General features: G+C 51.2%; 10 protein-coding genes across 10 annotated transcripts; 6 read left to right on the top strand and 4 right to left on the bottom strand.

The window, feature by feature from the left end:
- Window positions 1-773: 773 nt before the first annotated feature.
- Z519_06761 (uncharacterized protein) lies at window positions 774-2,595 on the top strand (the record flags this gene model as incomplete). Its single annotated transcript, XM_016764499.1, has 2 exons — window positions 774-875; window positions 925-2,595. 2 exons carry the CDS (start codon window positions 774-776, stop codon window positions 2,593-2,595), a joined length of 1,773 nt encoding a protein of 590 aa, XP_016619581.1.
- Window positions 2,596-3,023: 428 nt separating this feature from the next.
- Z519_06760 (uncharacterized protein) lies at window positions 3,024-3,816 on the bottom strand (the record flags this gene model as incomplete). The annotated part of the gene is made up of 2 exons (XM_016764498.1): window positions 3,024-3,524; window positions 3,718-3,816. 2 exons carry the CDS (start codon window positions 3,814-3,816, stop codon window positions 3,024-3,026), a joined length of 600 nt encoding a protein of 199 aa, XP_016619580.1.
- Window positions 3,817-5,148: 1,332 nt separating this feature from the next.
- Z519_06759 (uncharacterized protein) lies at window positions 5,149-5,700 on the bottom strand (the record flags this gene model as incomplete). The annotated part of the gene is made up of 2 exons (XM_016764497.1): window positions 5,149-5,503; window positions 5,561-5,700. 2 exons carry the CDS (start codon window positions 5,698-5,700, stop codon window positions 5,149-5,151), a joined length of 495 nt encoding a protein of 164 aa, XP_016619579.1.
- An 848-nt stretch (window positions 5,701-6,548) lies between these two features.
- Window positions 6,549-6,965, top strand: Z519_06758 (uncharacterized protein; the record flags this gene model as incomplete). The annotated part of the gene is made up of 2 exons (XM_016764496.1): window positions 6,549-6,626; window positions 6,681-6,965. The coding sequence occupies 2 exons, from the start codon at window positions 6,549-6,551 to the stop codon at window positions 6,963-6,965; spliced, it is 363 nt and encodes a 120-aa protein (XP_016619578.1).
- A 650-nt stretch (window positions 6,966-7,615) lies between these two features.
- Z519_06757 (uncharacterized protein) lies at window positions 7,616-7,863 on the bottom strand (the record flags this gene model as incomplete). Its single annotated transcript, XM_016764495.1, has 2 exons — window positions 7,616-7,643; window positions 7,706-7,863. The coding sequence occupies 2 exons, from the start codon at window positions 7,861-7,863 to the stop codon at window positions 7,616-7,618; spliced, it is 186 nt and encodes a 61-aa protein (XP_016619577.1).
- Window positions 7,864-8,778: 915 nt separating this feature from the next.
- Window positions 8,779-9,708, top strand: Z519_06756 (uncharacterized protein; the record flags this gene model as incomplete). The annotated part of the gene is made up of 3 exons (XM_016764494.1): window positions 8,779-8,971; window positions 9,028-9,407; window positions 9,457-9,708. 3 exons carry the CDS (start codon window positions 8,779-8,781, stop codon window positions 9,706-9,708), a joined length of 825 nt encoding a protein of 274 aa, XP_016619576.1.
- Window positions 9,709-10,239: 531 nt separating this feature from the next.
- Z519_06755 (uncharacterized protein) lies at window positions 10,240-10,584 on the top strand (the record flags this gene model as incomplete). Its single annotated transcript, XM_016764493.1, has 1 exon — window positions 10,240-10,584. One exon carries the CDS (start codon window positions 10,240-10,242, stop codon window positions 10,582-10,584), a length of 345 nt encoding a protein of 114 aa, XP_016619575.1.
- A 428-nt stretch (window positions 10,585-11,012) lies between these two features.
- Window positions 11,013-11,982, top strand: Z519_06754 (uncharacterized protein; the record flags this gene model as incomplete). Its single annotated transcript, XM_016764492.1, has 2 exons — window positions 11,013-11,084; window positions 11,191-11,982. 2 exons carry the CDS (start codon window positions 11,013-11,015, stop codon window positions 11,980-11,982), a joined length of 864 nt encoding a protein of 287 aa, XP_016619574.1.
- A 2,656-nt stretch (window positions 11,983-14,638) lies between these two features.
- On the bottom strand, window positions 14,639-16,075 carry Z519_06753 (uncharacterized protein; the record flags this gene model as incomplete). The annotated part of the gene is made up of 1 exon (XM_016764491.1): window positions 14,639-16,075. One exon carries the CDS (start codon window positions 16,073-16,075, stop codon window positions 14,639-14,641), a length of 1,437 nt encoding a protein of 478 aa, XP_016619573.1.
- Window positions 16,076-16,527: 452 nt separating this feature from the next.
- Z519_06752 (uncharacterized protein) lies at window positions 16,528-18,912 on the top strand (the record flags this gene model as incomplete). Its single annotated transcript, XM_016764490.1, has 1 exon — window positions 16,528-18,912. One exon carries the CDS (start codon window positions 16,528-16,530, stop codon window positions 18,910-18,912), a length of 2,385 nt encoding a protein of 794 aa, XP_016619572.1.
- Window positions 18,913-18,960: the final 48 nt, after the last annotated feature.

Genomic DNA, 18,960 nt, shown 5'->3' with positions numbered 1-18,960 from the left:
CAGTCCCGCACTCCAACCACTGAAAGCACGCTAGAAAGTTGAAGAATCCCATCGCCCAGGGCAATCGGACTCAAATCAGTCTACCTCGTATTGCCGAATCGCTCCCTGTGCTTCGTTCCTTGAACGTGAGCGAATCCCACTTCTTTCACACTTATTCGAGACCCTCAAAAGTCTAAGGCTAGCGTAGTCAACCATTTAGCACATGTGATATATCATATCTGGGAAAGTCGGCAGGTAACAAACGGTGAAAAAGCAAATTGACGGAGAAAAGGCTGAAAATCGAGGTAGAAAAAGTGAGCGAGTGTTTCAATGCAGACATTGCGGTCCGAATGAGAGCGGCCAACCGCCTGGGAATCGCATGCGAGAAGGACATTCTTGCATACCAAAGTTGCCTTCTCCGTGCTAGTCTGCGACCATGTGTCCAATCAAGTGCTGGCCCAAGACACGAAATGGAGGGTGCAGATGCGTGTTGTAATGACACTGTCATCGGAAGTCAATAGCAACAAACATGCCAAGAAGCCAAAGGCGGCCTGTCGTCACGACGCCGCAGCTTTCGCCCCTCTCATACTTGCTCCTGCTAGCTCTTCCTTGCTCTTTCTTGCCATTTCCAGTCCAAATTCCGATGGGTCCAGAACGCGGGACTTGGTCCTGTTTCTGTTCAAGCAGCAGGGGACTAATGGAGGGAAGAGACCATCGACTCAAGACCCTCCTCCATGCCGCTCCCAACTCCATGTCATTTACTGCACTTCTCTTCTTTTCGACTAATTGCCAACATGGCAGCAGCCAGAATCTCCAATACTTCTTCAATCTGGGACTTCAAAGATACCCTATTCAGAGCATTGGCGGCAGCTTGCGCAGCGATGGGCGAGGAACCTGTGAGAGTTCAATTTCTGTCGAGTTGCGTTCGAACTAACGATTTGCCAGTTCAGACGACAATTGAAGACAATCGCGACTTATTACGGAGAGGGGGCAACATACCATGAGATCGAAACCCTCTTCACAAAGGACATCCCCGCAAAAGCAGAGGAACTTAAACTCGAATTTGCCCATCGCCACGACTGTGGCAGACAAAGGCCTTCGAGAGGCATAGCAGGATCTCGTCGGCCACCTCTGCTAGACTTTGATGACGAGGGTCTTAGCATCCTTAGCCCTGGAGAGGTCGAAATATTGAAAGCTCGGTCTAACAATTCACTCCGAGCTCCTGCAAAACGTCGTCGAGTTATTGAAGCATCACCTCGAACACCGCCAGCCGGAGACGCACCAGCAAGCAAGCCCATGGCACCTCATCTAAGAGAGCCCGGCAATGGGCGGGTAACGACAACTAGAACTGCAGCAAACGATTTGGGGGTGGCCCTTTGTGTTTCTTCGCATATCGCAGGGCAGAATCATGCCGATTGCCTCACTCGAGAAACCATTACCCAGACCCGAAAACGCACATCCTCAGAGTTTCATGATCCGATTGAGCTCCCGACCGCAAGTAATCCTCACCTGAGTGCGCCACCGAGATTTGAATCTTTCGGTTACGTCACGAAGAATGGTGAGTATCGGTGTGCACTTTGCCAGAGGCAACTGCCCGACGAAGGAGACCTTAAGCTACACGAACAAATCAGCAAGGATCACATCCGCAGCTTGAAAGATAAGCAAAAGGTTATCCAAGGCCGTGAGAGACTGGCCAAGCTTACTGCAGCACGAACTGAAGGACACCCTACGGGTCCCTCAACGCAATGCTGCCGACTGAGTATCAACGATCTACTTGCATCAAGTCCTAGACCCCCGGCCGCCGTGCGTTCGGGTCTTGAAGAAAGTGATAACAGCTTTGAATATGAAGTCTCTGTGCGCCAAAATCATGACCGTCAAGATTCCCCAATGGACGTCGACGAGACACGGCGACACGATCCCAGTGCGTTGCCAATTCGACAAAGTGTTGATCACGCAGCCTCCATGTCACCAGCAAGACCCTTACAGATTTCTGACAAGGGCAAAGACCGCGCCGCTTCGCTTATGTCTCTGTCGGATGATTCTACTCCACGTCCAAACGCCCTGCCTGCACTGGCCTCGGAGATATACACGCGGTCTATGACCGCTCAGACTGAAATCGGTACGCTTGACACTCCTCACCCGGCCCAATACATTGGCTCGGCTCCTACGAAGCCGTCTCATAGCCTCGAGGCAAAACCGGCTGATGGAGCACCTGAGATCTCAGCTAGCACTATCAACGAGATCTTGCGCTCAACTGGCGTCGCTATTGACGTATTGCACGCTTTCCGGAATTCTGCGTCCGCTTGGGTCGAGTCCAACAACACCACCTTTGAGTCCGGGTCTGCGACTATTCCTGAGTCGAAGTCAGAGGCTCTCTTTAAAGAGGACAGTGCCGGTCCAACCGACAATTCTGCTCTTCCCACGACCGTGCTTTTAGAGACCCTGGATGATGCGGGTCCGCCAAGGGGCTCGAATCCTAACAGCAGAACTGATGAGCAGGGTACGATATCAGGGCCAGGGATTAAAGTACGTCTAGGTGTCAGACGTGAAGATGTTAATGGCTGTGGAAAGAAGAAGGATGTGGGCGAGCCAATATCTGTCATTGTTCTTGACTAAGTGTTCCCTGGCGGATATGATATTCCATCTCTCTGTTCTTATTCCCTCGTTCCAAGCCACAAAGTTGATTAGCACGACAGCGTTAAGCAAAAAAGCTCCTTGGTTGTTTGTTCCCAATACAGCTCCGACTCTATTCTTTTCTGCTTGAGTTTTTGTTGACTAAGCTCGAACACGTCTTACTTCCCCTCGCGTCCGTCCGGATCTCTGAGGCGCATTGAACAATTCTCATCGATAAATCTTATCCCGCCGCTAACACCCCTCATCCTACCCAGCAATATCCAACATCGATCGGTGGAAGGAGAGTCAGAGTCCCTCCCCAGGGGGCCCTTCACACGTCTAGGCCCTTCTCTGACCAAGGTGGCACAGCGGGCGTTTTTCTGAAACCAAGCAAGATAGTAGAATCCCTCTCGCCACTAGCAGGAAAAGCTCTAACTCTCAGTCTTTATCTTCTTGTTGATGTCGTGCTCGCGCTCCTGGAAGTCATTCAGGGTTCGCTTCTTCTGAGACATGTAGAGGGGGATCTGCGTCATGCTCCAGCCGGTGATCTCTCCCATGGCGGTGGTGCCGAGAGGCGTTGTTCCGGCCGTCGAATCCGCTGGGGAAGGGAGACTGTAGGTGACGCCCAAACCTTGAAAATCGCTGGCTTCCACCTTTACCCGGTTTACGCTAGGGGGTTCCTGGGCAAATGGCTCCCCGGCGGCCTTCAGTGCTCGTCCACGTTTAACGTTAGGCTTTCCCTCGCTTTCGTCGTCGCCACGCCCACGCTTCCCAGCACATGCAGCCTTGGGAACGGCATAACCATTATTACCGGTTGGTGGGTTTGTAGTAGTAACGATATTCAGACCATTACGCTTCTTGATCTCACTGAGTCTCTTCGCAACCGTGTTCGGCTTAGCCCCTGTCTTTTGGCAGTAGGGGCTGATGTAGAACTATCAAGCGAGAGGGAGTCAGTATTATCATTGAGAAGGGGGAGAATGATGTAACGAGGTGAGAAATACGTGGTCCAGGGTCAGGTGAGGTGAGGTGACTTTGATGAAAGCGCGAGGTGGTGAGTTGGACAAGGAGCCAGCGAGTTGACGAGAACCAGCGAGGGGAACGAGGAGAACAAGGCCAGAAACTTACCAAGATAGGCTGAGGGGAATCGCGCATGAGCTCGAGGAGGAACATGGCATCCTTGGTGCTGAGCTCCTGCTTGGAGCTAGCCTGTTGTGTTGGTGCCATGTTTGCAGAGGACACGGAGTGATTTGTCGAACGTTTCGAACAAGAGAATAGTGCGCGAAAGTATTGAAGTAGCTTTGGGATGAAGTTGATGGATGGATAGACGAGTTGAAGAGGTCGAGTGGGCAAGCAAGCTCCAAGGAAATGGTGGAGAGAAAGTTATATGTGGGCAAAGTTCGGAATGAGTGGAAGGTGACTTTTGACATGAAGGGCGGGAGGCTTTTGGAGGCTGCTCGTTCAAGAGTAGAACTCCCCGAGTCACTGGTACATTTGGGCTGCGATGATTAGAAGTCAGAATCGTAGCAGCAAAAATTCGGAGGCTAGGAGTTTCGTGAAAGGAAATTCCCGTACGTGCAGCTCGCTGGTGGGAAAGCTAACCATCAACCGGGCAATGGTCAGGAGACTAGGAGATGAGGGCATGGACGCCTGGGCTGCCCGGTCAACAATAGTTTGGAGCAAAGTACAATCTAGTCGGTCCATTTCAATATTCCACGAGTCCTGTGCAGCTCTCGCTCTTACTCTAGCTCCTCCGTTGGTGCTGTTGCCTGCCATCGAGGAAGAGAGCTCCGCAGAGGAACGGGTTGGTCTTACCAAACCATGCAGAGCCTTTGCATGTCTTACGCAAGTCCCCTGGACAAGGAAACTCATCGAGAGAGTCAATTGGAGGATACAGAACCGGTCTCCAGGGCTAAGAGATATATCTCTTGCAAGGGGAGTTTGGAAAAGAGGCGGCGTGGATTCCCAAAGGGGTCGACGACGAGGGGTCGATCCCCTTTCCTCATCAAAGAAATATCCGCGCATTGCCCCCATCTGCCGCGCACTTTCAGACAGGGTTATCCAGGACAGCTCCAATAACAGGAGACATGCAGGTTGGTATAGCTCTACCATCAGGACGAGTCATTGCGAGGTTTCAACTTTCGTGGTCGAGGCCTGCTCCACCCGAAGCTTGATTGAGTTCCTTATTGGGCGTGCCAAGACTCAGCTAATGCGCGGCCAAGAAGCTAAAACTCCAGGGCAAAATGGACGACAAGTCTACATATACAACGCCAGGCACACAGGTTTATAAACTGTTTGATATCCACGAAATTCAGGAGGCTGGGAATTCCAACATGATGCCCGCACGTTCCCATCTTTCCCAACCCCCCGTTTGCCTCGCTACTGGATCATCCAGTAGCTGACATCCACCCAAGCCAATTGAAAGTCGCTTTTTGCGAATCCCCAACCGTTCTTGCCGGTCTTTTCACACCGTTTCTGAGTCACTTCCATGCGTATTTCCGCTAATCCTTGCAGCCATTGCACAATCCTTGTGCCACCGGCAACCCTGGGACCCCTTCCTCAGGCCATGAAGCTCCTGCTGCTGCTGTTCCCACTTCTCTGCCCGTTCATCAGCTCGCCCATGTTCACCGCTGGGAAAAAGGTTGTTGGAGTGAAGTGTGCGTCGTAGTTATGGAATGAGTCCAGACCGCTCACCGCTATGTCCTCGTACTTGACCTTCTGAGGACTGTCGGGCTCTTGGGTGAATGGTATGCCGTCGAATGACTTCTGTTTAGGTTTTCGAGCTCGCTTTGATGGAGGCGTCTTCTTCTCGTCCTCGTCTTCGGCTTTGCGCTTTGTTGGTGTCGTTGGGGTCAGGGCTCCTTGATCCTTCAACATCTTTTCCATTTCGTGTCGCAGCTTATAGTATTTTTGGCTGCCACACGTCAGCAAATCCCACGGGTACTTTATTTAAGGGTCAAGTGACACAGACCTCACAGCTGATGCGGTCAGTCCTTCTCCCAGGAGAGCCGCGACCCGCTGCCATGTGTCGGCGGAAGGTCTCAGATTGGCGGAGGAAATCGCGAAGAGCAGCATGCGACGCTCTCGTTCAGCAGTCCATTGATAAGGCATAGTGGAAAAGAAGACAATGGTTTGAGCAACACGGACAACCAAGGAGCAACACCGTTGAGAATGAACTTAGGAAGGGAGTGAGTGGAGGGAAAAGGCGGAAGAAAGACCTGGGATACTCGTGCAAATATACTGAGAAAGTCCGGAGAAAGGAGCGGCACACTGGCGCGTTGATGGAGTGAGTTGTGGATCCCCGGGTTGACCTATTTGCTGCCACTGAAGCCTAGCTTGGGTTCAATCATGGACACGAGTCAATCAAACTAGATTGGCCATGGAGTCTACGTGAGATAGCGATGGGATCCATCATAAAAGCGCGATAACGGGAAGATATGCAACGAGTGATGCAGTTTTTCCGCTGTGAGTAGCGTGGAGAGTCAAAGGAGCTGGCATTTGTGGCTACGGGTGCGAACTGGCTTCAATCTTTAGCTTTCTCAGCAAACCTGCGTTTCTCAAGAACCTATACGCACCTAGCGCCGGAAAGTGGCCTTTTTGAACCTTCTCTAAGGGTGCTAAAAGCGAATTGATGGGGCGCTGGATCCCTGCATCTCAGTGTAAGAAGTCTTGTAACTTGCATGATATAGATTGTAATGACAGAACCGTCCCTGAACCTTTCTGCTCGTCCTTAGTTCACCAGTTGATGCACTAGTCGCACCCCCGAATGTGAGGGAACTTCTTGAGCGCGTGGCTAATAGGTGCCTGGGAGGTATAAAAAGCCACGAAGCTGGATGACCTGTTTGAAACCTCAGTCGCAAAAACCATCTTCTGTTCTCGCCACCGCCACTTTGCTGAAAGTCCTTGTCTTTTGAACCTACCTAGCCTTGCGTGGCACACTCAGCAGAGAAACTGAAGTAATGGCACAAAACCAAGTTAAAGAAACCGACATTGCAGTCCTGATTGCCGCAATTCAAAGCTCAGTTGGCCCGATCCAGGTATGCGAAGCCCCATCCCGAACTCCTCCCCTTCCACGTCTGACATGTTCTCAGGTCGATGCCGAAAAGGTCGCGCGGCAACTTGGCATGAGCCTGTCGAGCATCCCGCCAAAGTTCACGGCAATCCGGAAGCGGTATAACATAGACATCAAGGTTGTCAACTCCGGAGCCTTGCAGCGGAATCGGCAAAACAGCCCTAAGAAGAGGCTTTCTGCGTATGGGCCTAAATCCATGAGGAATGGCAATGTTCGAACACAATCGGGCGACGCTGCCGCGATGGAGCTGCCAGAGGGACTCAAATTTGAGCCTGTCGAGGCTGCAGATCATGAGATCCCGTGAAATCCAGGATGGCTGTACCGTGAGTGGCAATGCCGGGCGGGTACTGGCTTTGACAACGGTCCTTTACTTTGTTGGGACGGCATGCGGTTGGGCGGTAGCGAAGGCAAGGTCAGGCACTGAGATAGTTTAACCTGTATCAAGGGCAGTGCACTCACATTCAGGGAAAAGAAACCCACCTTCTCCCATCACGTGTTGAACAAAAACGTGGTGTTAAAGAATTCACACCAGAGTAAATTGAACAAATTTGAGACAACAAACCAGAATGCTCTGTGTACCTTGGAAACTGAACGGGTATCCATGCCCTTAGGGCATGGATACCTTAAATGTGTTGAGAATGTCAAATCATGGACGGCCTCACCGCATTCCGTCCAGACAAAGGGCGAAGGAACGCGCCGTGGGACCAATGCTCCTACTAAACAAGTAAGAGTTTGTCGACCGCCTCTCCAGGAATGCCGTGAAAAGGGCGCACGCGAGAGAGACAATGGGGAGGTTGTGTTTAGAACAAAAAGGATTGCCGAAAAGCAGGCTGCCCTTTACTCCTGGTAAAGGAGTATTTGGCCCGTCTTCGAACATCCTGCCAGAAGACAACTTGTCATACCAGTAGGAAGAGGGGACGCATGGGCAGTAAAGAACGGTGCAAACAACTTTGCTCACTTCCGTGAGCGATTCCCGGATGTGCTGTACAAACATACGAGTCAAGCATGACACGGTCGACTGCCTATTCTCTCAAAGCGACTCACTTGCGAGAGCGCCTCGCAAGCTTCGCCTTGCATTCAGCCTTTTCCTTGCGCTCTTTGGCAAGATCGTACTCCCCATCGGAGCCCTCGGTGTCCTGGTTCTTGGCACCCACATCCATCTCCCCCTCGGTGCCGACATATGCATCGTCAATCCTGGTCATTGTGGTGCGGCGTGTCTTGCGCACCGGCAGCCTTTTTCGGGCAATTGGGGTTGGTTACAAACCCGATACGCGTCGGTTGACCAACGAATTAGAGTAGCCCAAGACATAATAGAGGCAACAGGAGAGTACACGCCGAGGCCACCGTACGCGGGTCTGCAAACTGCCATGCCTGGAACATTGGTAGCGTCAAAGCCACCCAAAACCGCGAACCAAGCCATATATCAGCCACACCCTGGCTGCGCGTTGCCACACGTGCGATTTCGCGTCTCCAAGTGGCTGGCCGCAAACGAAGTTCTGTAAAGCCATTTCATCCTGACCACAAAACTTCAGTGCGCAGTTTAACCATCCTGGCCGTCCGTACTCCGTATTGTGGTTTCTACGGCACGTGACTCGACTTAGAGAGACAGCCACGTGGCTATCCGCGACTGCACAAGAACTTTGTGGCTGAAGATATGTACGGGCGCTCGAATGCGTCGGTGCGGCAGCCTCATGCTGCTGTTATCGACCGGCTCCCACTGATATATTCGTTGTCAGGGTTGCCGCGCTCTAGTCTCTCCGTCTCTCTCTGCCTCCCTACCTTCAAGCCGTTGCCAGCCCATTCCTACGCTTGCTCGTGCCCACTTTGAGCGAAACAATGCGCCTTTTGCTTTACAGCGAGACCGGTAAATTCTACCTCACTGAACATGACGATGGTCGAATCCCTCCCTATGCGATACTTTCGCATAGATGGCTAGAGGATACCGAGGAACCCACCTTCGAAGACCTAAAAATGGCACTGCCGAGGAAAAGCCTGGATACGAGAAGATCCGGTTCTGTGGAGAACAAGCGAGACGGGATGGCCTACAATACGTTTGAATGGACACATGTTGTATCAATAAGACAAACCAAGCCGAACTCTCACATGCTATTAACTCCATGTTTCGCTGGTACCGCAACGCTACTCGATGCTACGTCTATTTATCAGATGTCCCCAGCCCTCCGTCCGGCACCAGTGATGAGTTCAATCCACAGTCGTGGGACTCGGATTTTGGAAAAGCAAATGGTTCACTCGGGGTTGGACGCTCCAAGAACTTCTTGCCCCCCATTCGATCGAGATCTTCTCTTGCCAGTGGAAGTGGCTTGGTAATAAAAGATCTTTAAAATACCAAATTCACAAGATAACAGGTATTCCTACCTCGGCGCTTCAAGGAGCGCCTCTGTCTCGGTTCAGTGTGGATGAGCGATTTTTCTGGATAGGATGCGGCGAGACAAAGCTCGAAGAAGATAAAGTATATTCATTACTCGGCATTCTCGACGTTAAAATGTCTCTATTCTACGGCGAGGGAGGGCCGGGTGCCTTTAAACGGGTCCGGGAGATAATCGACAAGCGGGAAAAATGCATCCAAGACTTACGCCTCACCGATCCCCGTGATGATAAGAGGCGTATTGTAGAGACTAAGGGTGGCTTACTGAAAGACTCGTACTACTGGATCCTCGAAACTCCGAGTTCCAACAATGGCGCAACACCGGGGAGAGCTCACTACTGTGGATCAGGGGCGACCCCGGTAAGGGCAAGACAATGCTGCTGTGCGGAATCATCAACGAGCTGACTAGATCGACAATCGAGACGGCACCTCTGTCATACTTCTTCTGCCAGGCTACCGATTCGCGATTAACAACGCCACTGCCGTTCTACGAGGTCTTATACGAATGCTTGTTGGTCAGCAGCCATCGCTCGTCTCGCGTATCCAGAAGAAATACGATCACGCCGGCAAAGCTCTCTTCGAGGATGCGAATGCCTGGGCTGCTTTATCCGAGATCTTCGCAAACATTCTGCAAGATCCGAGCATGGACACAACTACTTAATCACCGACGTGCTCGATGAATGCGTTGTCGATTTGCCGAAACCATTAGACTTCATCGTCCGGACGTCGCCTATATCTCCTCACGTTAAGTGGATCGTCTCTAGCCGTAACTGGCTAAGTATCGAGAAGGACCTCGACGCTGTGACGCAGAATGTAAGGCTGTGTCTTGAGCTTAACGAAAAATCGGTCTCCGCAGCTGTTACCGCATACATTCAATTCAAGGTCGACTGGTTAGCGAAGCGAAATAGATACGGCAGTGGTACACGGGACGCTATCCGGCGCTACTTGTCTTTAAACGCAAACGGCACTTTTCTCTGGGTGGCCTTGGTGTACTAAGAACCCTCCAAATATCTCGGGATGGAAGGCTCAAAAGAAGTTGACGGCGTTGCCACCTGGACTCAATGCCCTCTACAGGCGGATGATAGACCAAATCAGGGGTTTAGAGGATTCTAAACTTTGCAAACCTATACTGGCCGTCGTCTCGACTGTCTACCGACCTATCGCGTTGGACGAGCTGGCGTCTTTCGTCGACATGCCCGACGATGTCTCTGGCGATTACGAGGCCTTATCGGAGATTGTAGGGCTCTGTGGCTCTTTTCTAACACTTCGTGAATACACCATCTCCTTCGTTCGCCAATTGGTAAAGGACTTTTTACTCAAAGAGGCGTATTATGATACTATTCCTTCTGGAATAGGAGACATACTTCACATAATCTTCTCGAGATCGGTCTACGTTATGTCTATGGCGCTACGACGAAACATCTACAGCTTACCTACGTTGGGATATTCTATCGAGCTGGTGGAACAGCCGGACCCGGACCTATTAGCGGCGTTAAGCTACTGGTGTACCTTCTGGGTCGACCACCTCTGTGACTGAAGTTCCCACTTATTAAGGATCCCTACTGAACCTAACTGGGTTAGGGTCCTTAGTAACAATCCTAAGATAGCGTGAGCTGGTTGGGAAAGACACAAGGTATGAGCAGGGTTTCCTGTTACTAAGGACTGTATAGTCCAGTAGATAACATGAGTTGGCTACGGAGAGAGTGTAACTACCTAGGGTAACGAAGGTGTATATATAATGCTTGTGCTCTGTGCGCTCTGTGCGCTCTGCGCGCTCTGTGCCGACAGGGCTAACAGAGCCAACAGGGCCAACAGAGCATATCACGTGACCTAGCCTTATTCCTTCGTGAATCCTTCTAAGTGTTCAATGAGCGTAATGAGTCGTACTCGTGCAACTCGTGACCGGTCTCCTTCAAGGCTGTGTCTAACACCACTCTTGTATAAATCAAGGGATTAACCTACAGGATGGAGGCGCTATTAAAGACTTCGTCAGAAAGAAATATCTTTACTGGCTCGAGGCTCTCAGCCTTTACGGAGGTATGTTGGAAAGGGTGGTGTCAATGGCGAAACTCGAGGCTCTTCTTCAGGTAATCTTTAGTCTAGCCATTACTCACTGTGTTCAATATATACTGACGTTACCTAGGCAAGAGCCGACGCACCCGCATTACTCGAGCTAGTTCAAGATGCGCGCCGATTCATTATGTATCACAAACAGGCGATAGAGAACAGTCCTCTTCAGGCGTATGCATCTGCACTTCTGTTTAGTCCAGTCGGTAGCCTAATAAGAGGTCTTTTCAAGCGCGAAGAGCCGAACTGGATCGTAATCCAGCCGCCCATGAGAGATGAATGGACCGTCTGCCTTCAGACGCTCGAGGGCCACAGCGGCCATATCTACTTAGTGGCATTCTCAGACGACTCGACCCAGCTCGCGTCGGCATCGGACGGTACGGTTAAGATCAGGGATGCGGGTAGTGGCGCCTGCCTACAGACGCTCGAGGGTCACAGCGACTCGGTCAGCTCGGTGGCATTCTTACACGACTCGACCCGGCTCGCGTCGGCGTCGCTCGACGGCACAGTCAAGCTCTGGGACGCAGGCAGTGGCGTCTGCCTGCAGACGCTCGAGGTTGGGACGGTACTCTACAATATATCGTTCGATGTCGCTACTTCATGTCTTCGTACTGAAATCGGTACCATTGCTATTAATTCTTCATCAGCTTTATATACGACCCCGAATGTAACAAAGCCCCAACGTCCACGATCTCAAGGCGGGGGAATAAGTTCGGATGGAGGGTGGATAACATATAACTCGGAGAACCTCGTGTGGCTACCCTCAGAATATCGGCCTTTATGTTCGGCCGCATCGGCAAAGACTGTCGGTATCGGCGTTGGATCTGGGAAGGTATGGATGTGCAGCTTCAACGTCGATGTATTGTAGCCCTGTACAAGGTAGAGATAGCTCCCCACGCAGCGTATGATTTACCTGCGTATTTTGCGTCTACTTTGTCTGTAATAGCCAAGGGCAGTGAAAGAGGGATTAGTGTCTTTGTGGCCTTGACAGATGTACTGTTGCCGCTATTGTGTCTCGGGCTACTCCACCTATTCATTGGTCCCGAGACACGTATCAGGTTTGTAATGAGCCGTACGAGGTGCATGCCGCTTCTGATTTACTACTGTACTTGTACATTCTTATTATTGTACTTTTGAGACGGAGCTTAACCATGTTAGGCAATGATGTGGATCACAGATGTGGGGCGCAGAGTTGACGAAAAGAGAGACACATGGTAAAGGCGGTTCTGCAACCGACTGTAATCGACATCCCAGCGTAGTAAAACGCCCTGCGTGACGAGATGGGCAGCTGGTACTTCATTTCCTTCTCATCATACTCACCATACGTGCTTTTGATCGGTAACTTGAATGAATATCTATGTTTTGAAGGCACTGACTTTCTGCTCTTTCTGGTTCTTGTTCATAATTACACAGAGATGAGTCTCTCGAGGCTTAGTTTCTTCGACCATCTTCAAATCACGCAAACTGTTTCATCCCTCTAGTGCAGACAATATCGCTTCTCCTGGCTATTCCACATAGTACGAATGGAATGCCAATCCAAATGCATTATAGAACCAATTACTATATCAGTAATTATAGTTGCCCACGATCTTTGCTGCCATCTCGCGCCTCTTAACATCCCTGTCGAGTACTTCCTCACAGATTCACAAACAGCCGAGGACCAGACCGTGTACGATGGCACGTAAATGACAGATAATATGACAGCCACCAGCCAGAACAACATGGCTTAGCGATCTTGCCGCCTCAACGCTAGGAAAGAGCTCTACACCCATATCTGAGGCGACACGTATTGCCCTCGGTTTTAACCTGAGAAGCTGGCATTCTGTCCACGTTAGGCAGGCTCAAACCCAATAGCATCTATCTGAGAGCGCGGCGGCCATCAGCTCGGCAGTCAGCAGAGCGCACAAGATGTCGGTGCTACTGCTACAACCTACAGTATGTGTCCCACGACTGGCGTGAATCCCATGTCGCCATTGACCAACTTTCTTTCTTCTTCCCTCTGCTTCCTGAAATGATTCCATTTCCTGTCGTGGTCTCAGCCTTAAATGACATTTCCTTCAGAGTTGCCCACCGTTGGGTGAAGCCTCGTCGCGTCCACGCCCCCAATTCTCCCTCTCAGCCTAATGGCCACATCTTTTATCCTCCGTATGCCCTTACTAATGTACGATAGGTAATCGGTCACTCTAAAGTCCCTGCGGAGCCTGTGAACAAGAGATAGGATTTAAGGCATAGAGAAAGCGTTGAAATTGACTCCTTTTGTATGATCGTATAGCTGACTTGAACATTCGATGAAGGATTCCTCCACGATGCCGCCGTTCTGAAGCGCGCGCTCTACTAACCTATGAAACTTGTCCAAACAATCTGCTCCGCAAAACAAATAATCCTAACACACATCAAAGCCTCCGTGGAAATAGATTCTGCAATGATGGTACTGTAGATATCGGCATCCGGAATGTCTGATAAGCAGATGTCGCTGAATCTGCCACTTCCTTGGTCAGATGCCAGAACTGTTCCCACCGATACGTCTCGATCGCCAATGACAACACCATTCTCACCGTACTTTTCACGGATGATTTTCACAAGGTTGGAGTGTTCCCTTTCCTTTTACTATTAATGTTCGCTTCTCTCTCGAGTAGCACATGTAGAACCCCCTTCGTGACCGGCTTGTGATGGTGCTTGAAGCGCATTGCCATAGCCTCCTTAAGCATTAACATCCGCTCCCCAGTCGAGGAGCATCTGCACCGCCTTCTCGTGACCTCCGAGTGATGCTGCTTAGAGCGCATTACCATAGAATCCTTCTTAAGCGTTAACATCCGCTCTACGCTCGAGGAGTATCCACACTCTTTTCTCGCGACTATCTTAAGATGCTACTTAGAGCGCATTACTATATCGTTCTCCTTAAGCGTTGACATTCGTTTTACGCTCGAGGAGTAGCTGCATGTTAGAGCTGCTGCCGTATCGCCTAACGAGGTTAGGCTCCTCAGTAACAGATCCTTGATAGTATGGACAGATCTGGCCAGGTCCAGATCTATTCAGCGGACGGCTTGTCGCCACAGTGCAAATAGTATATAGATAGCCAAAGTCTTTTTGAAGTAGGCAGACAGGACACAATCAAGCAGACAGATCCACTCTCACAGACCTGTTCGCATGCATCCAACAACATATCACTGTTTCCACTCCTACTAATTTTGATCCTTTGGACGAGGAGTAAGGTTGCGGGCATGCTGTCAGCACAATGTGCGTTTGGCAGCACTCGCAAGGAGGCTGACGACTTCCGCCACAATGTTCGAGTCAGGGTTGATGTCTCTTGATTATTGAATTCATCTGCTCGACATCTTTTCTTGTATCTCGATGAAACATAGTACAGTAGATCCAAAACCAATATCTACGGGTGTTCCATATATCGGCTCGGTGCAATATACAAAACTGTGCCCGCTTTGGACAATCAATGCCAAAATGCCACGACTATTCATCAAATGCAGCGAAAAACCCAGACGAGCCCTTCCAAGCCCACTCGCAACACATTAAGTAGCCGCGGCCCTTCGTCTCCTCCACCATCTGACCACCCACCACGCTACACTCACCGTGAGCGCCGTTCTGTAGGCCAAAAACAAGGCGATCGCCCAATTCACCCTATCATAATAGCCATACAATAACTTACCCACGGCGTGGTGTGGGTCTTTACCCACACCTAGCCCACCGATCCCAACACTGTGCTTATTGAAAGATGATCGCTTGGCGCCACGGGTGGAATGCGCTTTTGTAGCTGCAGGCATGGGCGCAGATGCCGACTCAGGGCCCATAGCAGGCGCAGGTTCGGCTACGGAAATGGCTATGGCTTCGCTTGCGCCGTCTATGGCGGTTTGGCTTGGCCGCCGATGGAGTCGACTCGGCCAAGACCCCGACGAGAATGTTTCTGCAGTATTCTTCCTGAATGAGTGGGTCATAATGTATACGAGCAGGCGCAGATCAGGGACCGTGAAGGTGGGATATTTCCAGAGCGCTACAGCGTTGTAGGGCGGAAGTTGATCGAGAAGGTCCGCCAGCACGCCGAGTGTAAGACCCCAGAGGATGAGTGGCTGTTGGAAAGTTAGGAGAGAGCGGTGAATGGATGCTGAGGAGGGAATGCCGAACGGTGCTTGAGCCCATCCAGATAGGGTGGAAAGATTGTCCCCACCCTCTGTGGGTATGAAGCCCGGTATTGAGCTGGCATAAATAGATTCTGTGGGGAGAAGGCGGACGGCACTGAATATCATCTTGCCCATTGTCCAACGGATCAGTCTATGGATCGTAGGACCAACATGTTTGGCCATTCGAGAGGATATATCCACTGCTTCTCTGGTTCGTAGAGTTGGGGTGAGCAAGGCGCGGAGAGAGACCCAGTGGACCGAGGCGACTTCTGTAGGTTGTGGCTGGACAGGAGGGACGGCTTTGCCAGTCAGGAGGAATATGTAGGGACACAGCACCATGAGAACATCTTTCCCCCACGAGGTGGTGACCAGTCGTTCAGGAAGATTGCCTGCGGGCAGACAATCCGCTGTGTCCAGATCCAAGCCTATCTCTTCTCTCGTCTCACGGATCGCAGCAGCAAAGTCGTCGGCGTCCTCGGGATCGCGTTTGCCGCCGGGTAATGCTACGTGTCCTGACCACCTATCACCAGCGCGGCCAGCGCGCTTGATGAAGAGCAACTCCGGGTCTCCTTCTTGGACCCATTCTTGTGCAAAGAACTCGCTAATGGTAGATGGGGGCGAGGGAGGAGATGGCTTATCGACCGCTACGATGGAGCCGTTGACATTTGCAGGGACGGGCTTGTAGGCCGGTCGGACGCGGATAATGGCAGCAACACTGGCTCTTTTTTGAGAGGTATTGAGAGGATTGGGGACATGCGGGTAGGGATTCTGGCTGAGTTGGATCAAGACTTTCTCGAGGACTTTAATGATGGCTCTTGAGTCTTCCGACATAGCTGCGATATAGCGTGCGAGATCCTATTCGGCCAAGAGCATTTCCAAGTGAGATACTAGGTAAATGGCGTCAATGAGTCAATGGAATCAGCCTTGGTCAGCCTCGTCGGTATCCTGTTTGATGCCGAGGCTGTCATACTCGATCCGAGCAGCCAATTAAAGAAGATCATCCGGAACAATTCCTCCTAGACCCAAGCCAACAGATTTTCCGAGCACGCGAGGGGAAGAGCCACTTTGATTTGCTGTTGCCCCCCGTTCAGTGCTTTTGCTGAAGTGGGGATAATGCAAGCAGTAACTGCATTGCAGTTCCAAAGCTTCGCTCGTCCAAGCTCTGTCGATTCTGTGCCAATTGCATAATTTCTTCGACTGCGGTCCTCAAATTCGACATCCGTATGGAGTAGCTTTCCCATCCTGAGTATCCGACCTACCTTACCTTCGCCCTCGCATCCACCATGCGCTTCGGCAAGACCCTGACCGATTCCATCTATCCACCATGGAAAGACAAGTACCTTGAGTACGACAAGATCAAAAAGCTCCTCCGTGAAGATGAGACCTCCCCACAGGGCCGTGGCGGGGAAGGCAGCTGGACTGAACAAGATGAAGAAAATTTCGTCCATGAGCTAACTGTGACCCAACTGGAAAAGGTCCACCAGCACCAGGTCGACACCTTCAACTCGTTGCGAGACCGAACTGCTGCCTGCGAGGCTAAGCTCCCCTCTCCTGAAGGTGAAGATGCAGGGAAATCCGAGGAAGAATACAAAGCTGTGGCAAAGGAACTACTCCCTGAGCTCGACAGCATCTCCAAGGAGCTCAATGAGCTTAGAAAGTTCAGCAGGCTCAATTACACTGGGTTCCTCAAAGCTGCAAAGAAACACGACAGAAAGAGAGGTCTCAAGTACAGAGTCCGTCCCATACTACAAGTTCGTCTTTCCCAGATGCCTTTCAACCAGGAGGACTACTCGCCTTTGCTCTTTCGCCTGTCGACCATGTATAGCTGGGCTCGCCAGAAGCTCGAGGGAGAGCAGGCTGGCAAGGAAGCAGATACTGACGTGCGACCGAAAGACGAGTACAAAGCCTTCAAATATTGGGTTCATGTAGACAACCTCCTGGAAGTCAAGACCTACCTGCTACGTCGCCTGCCTGTCCTTGTCTATAATCCTCAATCCGTTAAGGTGGTCGATTCGTCTCAAAAGGACCCGACAATTACCTCGATCTACTTCGACAATCACAACTTCGACCTCTACCAGGGTAAGGTTGAGAAAGGCACCGGTGGCGCGTCCCTTCGAGTCAGGTGGGCAGGCCAACTACTTGACGAGTCTGAGGTTGTCCTCGAGAAGAAGTTCGTCGACGAAGAAACAACCGACAGTAGCGACATCAGAATTCAGCTGAAGCCCAAATATCTCCTACCTTTCCTCAAGGGCGAATACAAGATGGAAAAACAGATCAAGAGGCTCGAGGAACTGCTCGGACCTCATCATGAGGATGTCAAGGCGCTCAGGGCCAATGTCGATGAGATTCAATCATTTGTCAAGGAGAAGGATCTCGAGCCAGTTCTTCGAGCAAGCTATACTCGGACTGCCTTCCAAATCCCTGGGGACGACAGGATCCGAGTGTCGCTCGATACCGATCTCGCCTTTATTCGAGAGGACGCAATGGATCCTGACCGGCCATGTCGGGACCCAGATGATTGGCATCGGTCTGATATCGACCAGAACAAGATGGAGTACCCGTTTTCAGCCATTAAGAAGGGGGAGATCAGCCGCTTTCCCCACGCTGTGCTTGAGATCAAGATCAAAGAATCCAAGTACACTAGGAATAATACCTGGCTTAACGACTTGATGAACTCCCACCTAGTCAAGGAAGAGAAAAGGTTCTCTAAATTTGTCCATGGTGTGGCTGAGCTTTTCGAAGACTACGTTAACAGTTTCCCGTTCTGGCTGAGTGACCTCGAGACAGACATCAGAAGAGACCCGGTCACGGCTTATCAAGAGGAACAACAAAAAGAGGCTAAACAGGCAGAAGATGAAATGGCTGTGGGGAGTTTCATTGCAGGGTCCAGGTTGACACCCAAAGGAAAGTCGGCTTCTTTCCCAGAGAGGAGACTCTCCAGTCAGCTCTCCCAGTCTGTTCAGTCCCAATTACGCAGCAGGCCTGAGCCGCAGCTTGAAACTACAGCTGAGGAACGGGATACTGACGAGGAGGGTGTTCATCCTCCCGAAGAGGTAGAGGTCCAAGACTCTTCCAGAGGCGGCATCCGATCCTTCCTTCCCGCTTTCTCCAATTCTCGTTACGCTCGACGTCACCGCGAAGGCAAAGGTGCCTGGGAAAACGCGCCGCTTCCGCCGGGCGTCAAGGAACCGAGTTTTTGGATCAAAGACCGGGGTGACCTGAAGGTCGAAGCCAAAGTCTGGCTTGCTAATCAGCGAACATTCATCAAGTGGCAGCACATTGCAGTCCTCCTAGCGACCCTGTCCCTAGGTCTATACAATGCTGCGGGTGTTGATAACAACATTGCTCGCATCCTCGCTGTTGTGTATACTTGCTTCGCGATATTTGCAGGAGTATGGGGATGGTATGTGTATATGTGGCGTACAAAATTAATCACAGAACGGAGCGGAAAGGACTTTGACAACCCCATTGGGCCATTCATTGTCACCGTTGGTCTTGCCGTCGCTTTGATCTTGAACTTCGCTTTCAAGTACCGTGCAGCCGTCCAGGGTAACAACCCAAACACGAGTAATGGCACGGCTGGTCTCTCGATCACCGTGGCGTTGCTGACACCAAAACTCCAACTTCCTCAGGCGACGGCTACTGGACTCGTCGTGCAGGAGCTTTAGTGCGCAAGATTGGGAAGAGCTGAGGAGGCAAGAGTCGATGAGTGAAAG

This window comes from Cladophialophora bantiana, assembly GCF_000835475.1.
Source record: "Cladophialophora bantiana CBS 173.52 unplaced genomic scaffold supercont1.9, whole genome shotgun sequence".
Classification (NCBI taxonomy): Eukaryota; Fungi; Ascomycota; class Eurotiomycetes; order Chaetothyriales; family Herpotrichiellaceae; genus Cladophialophora; species Cladophialophora bantiana.
Note: the sequence above shows the minus strand (reverse complement) of the source record. Positions and strands in the feature narration are given on the sequence as shown.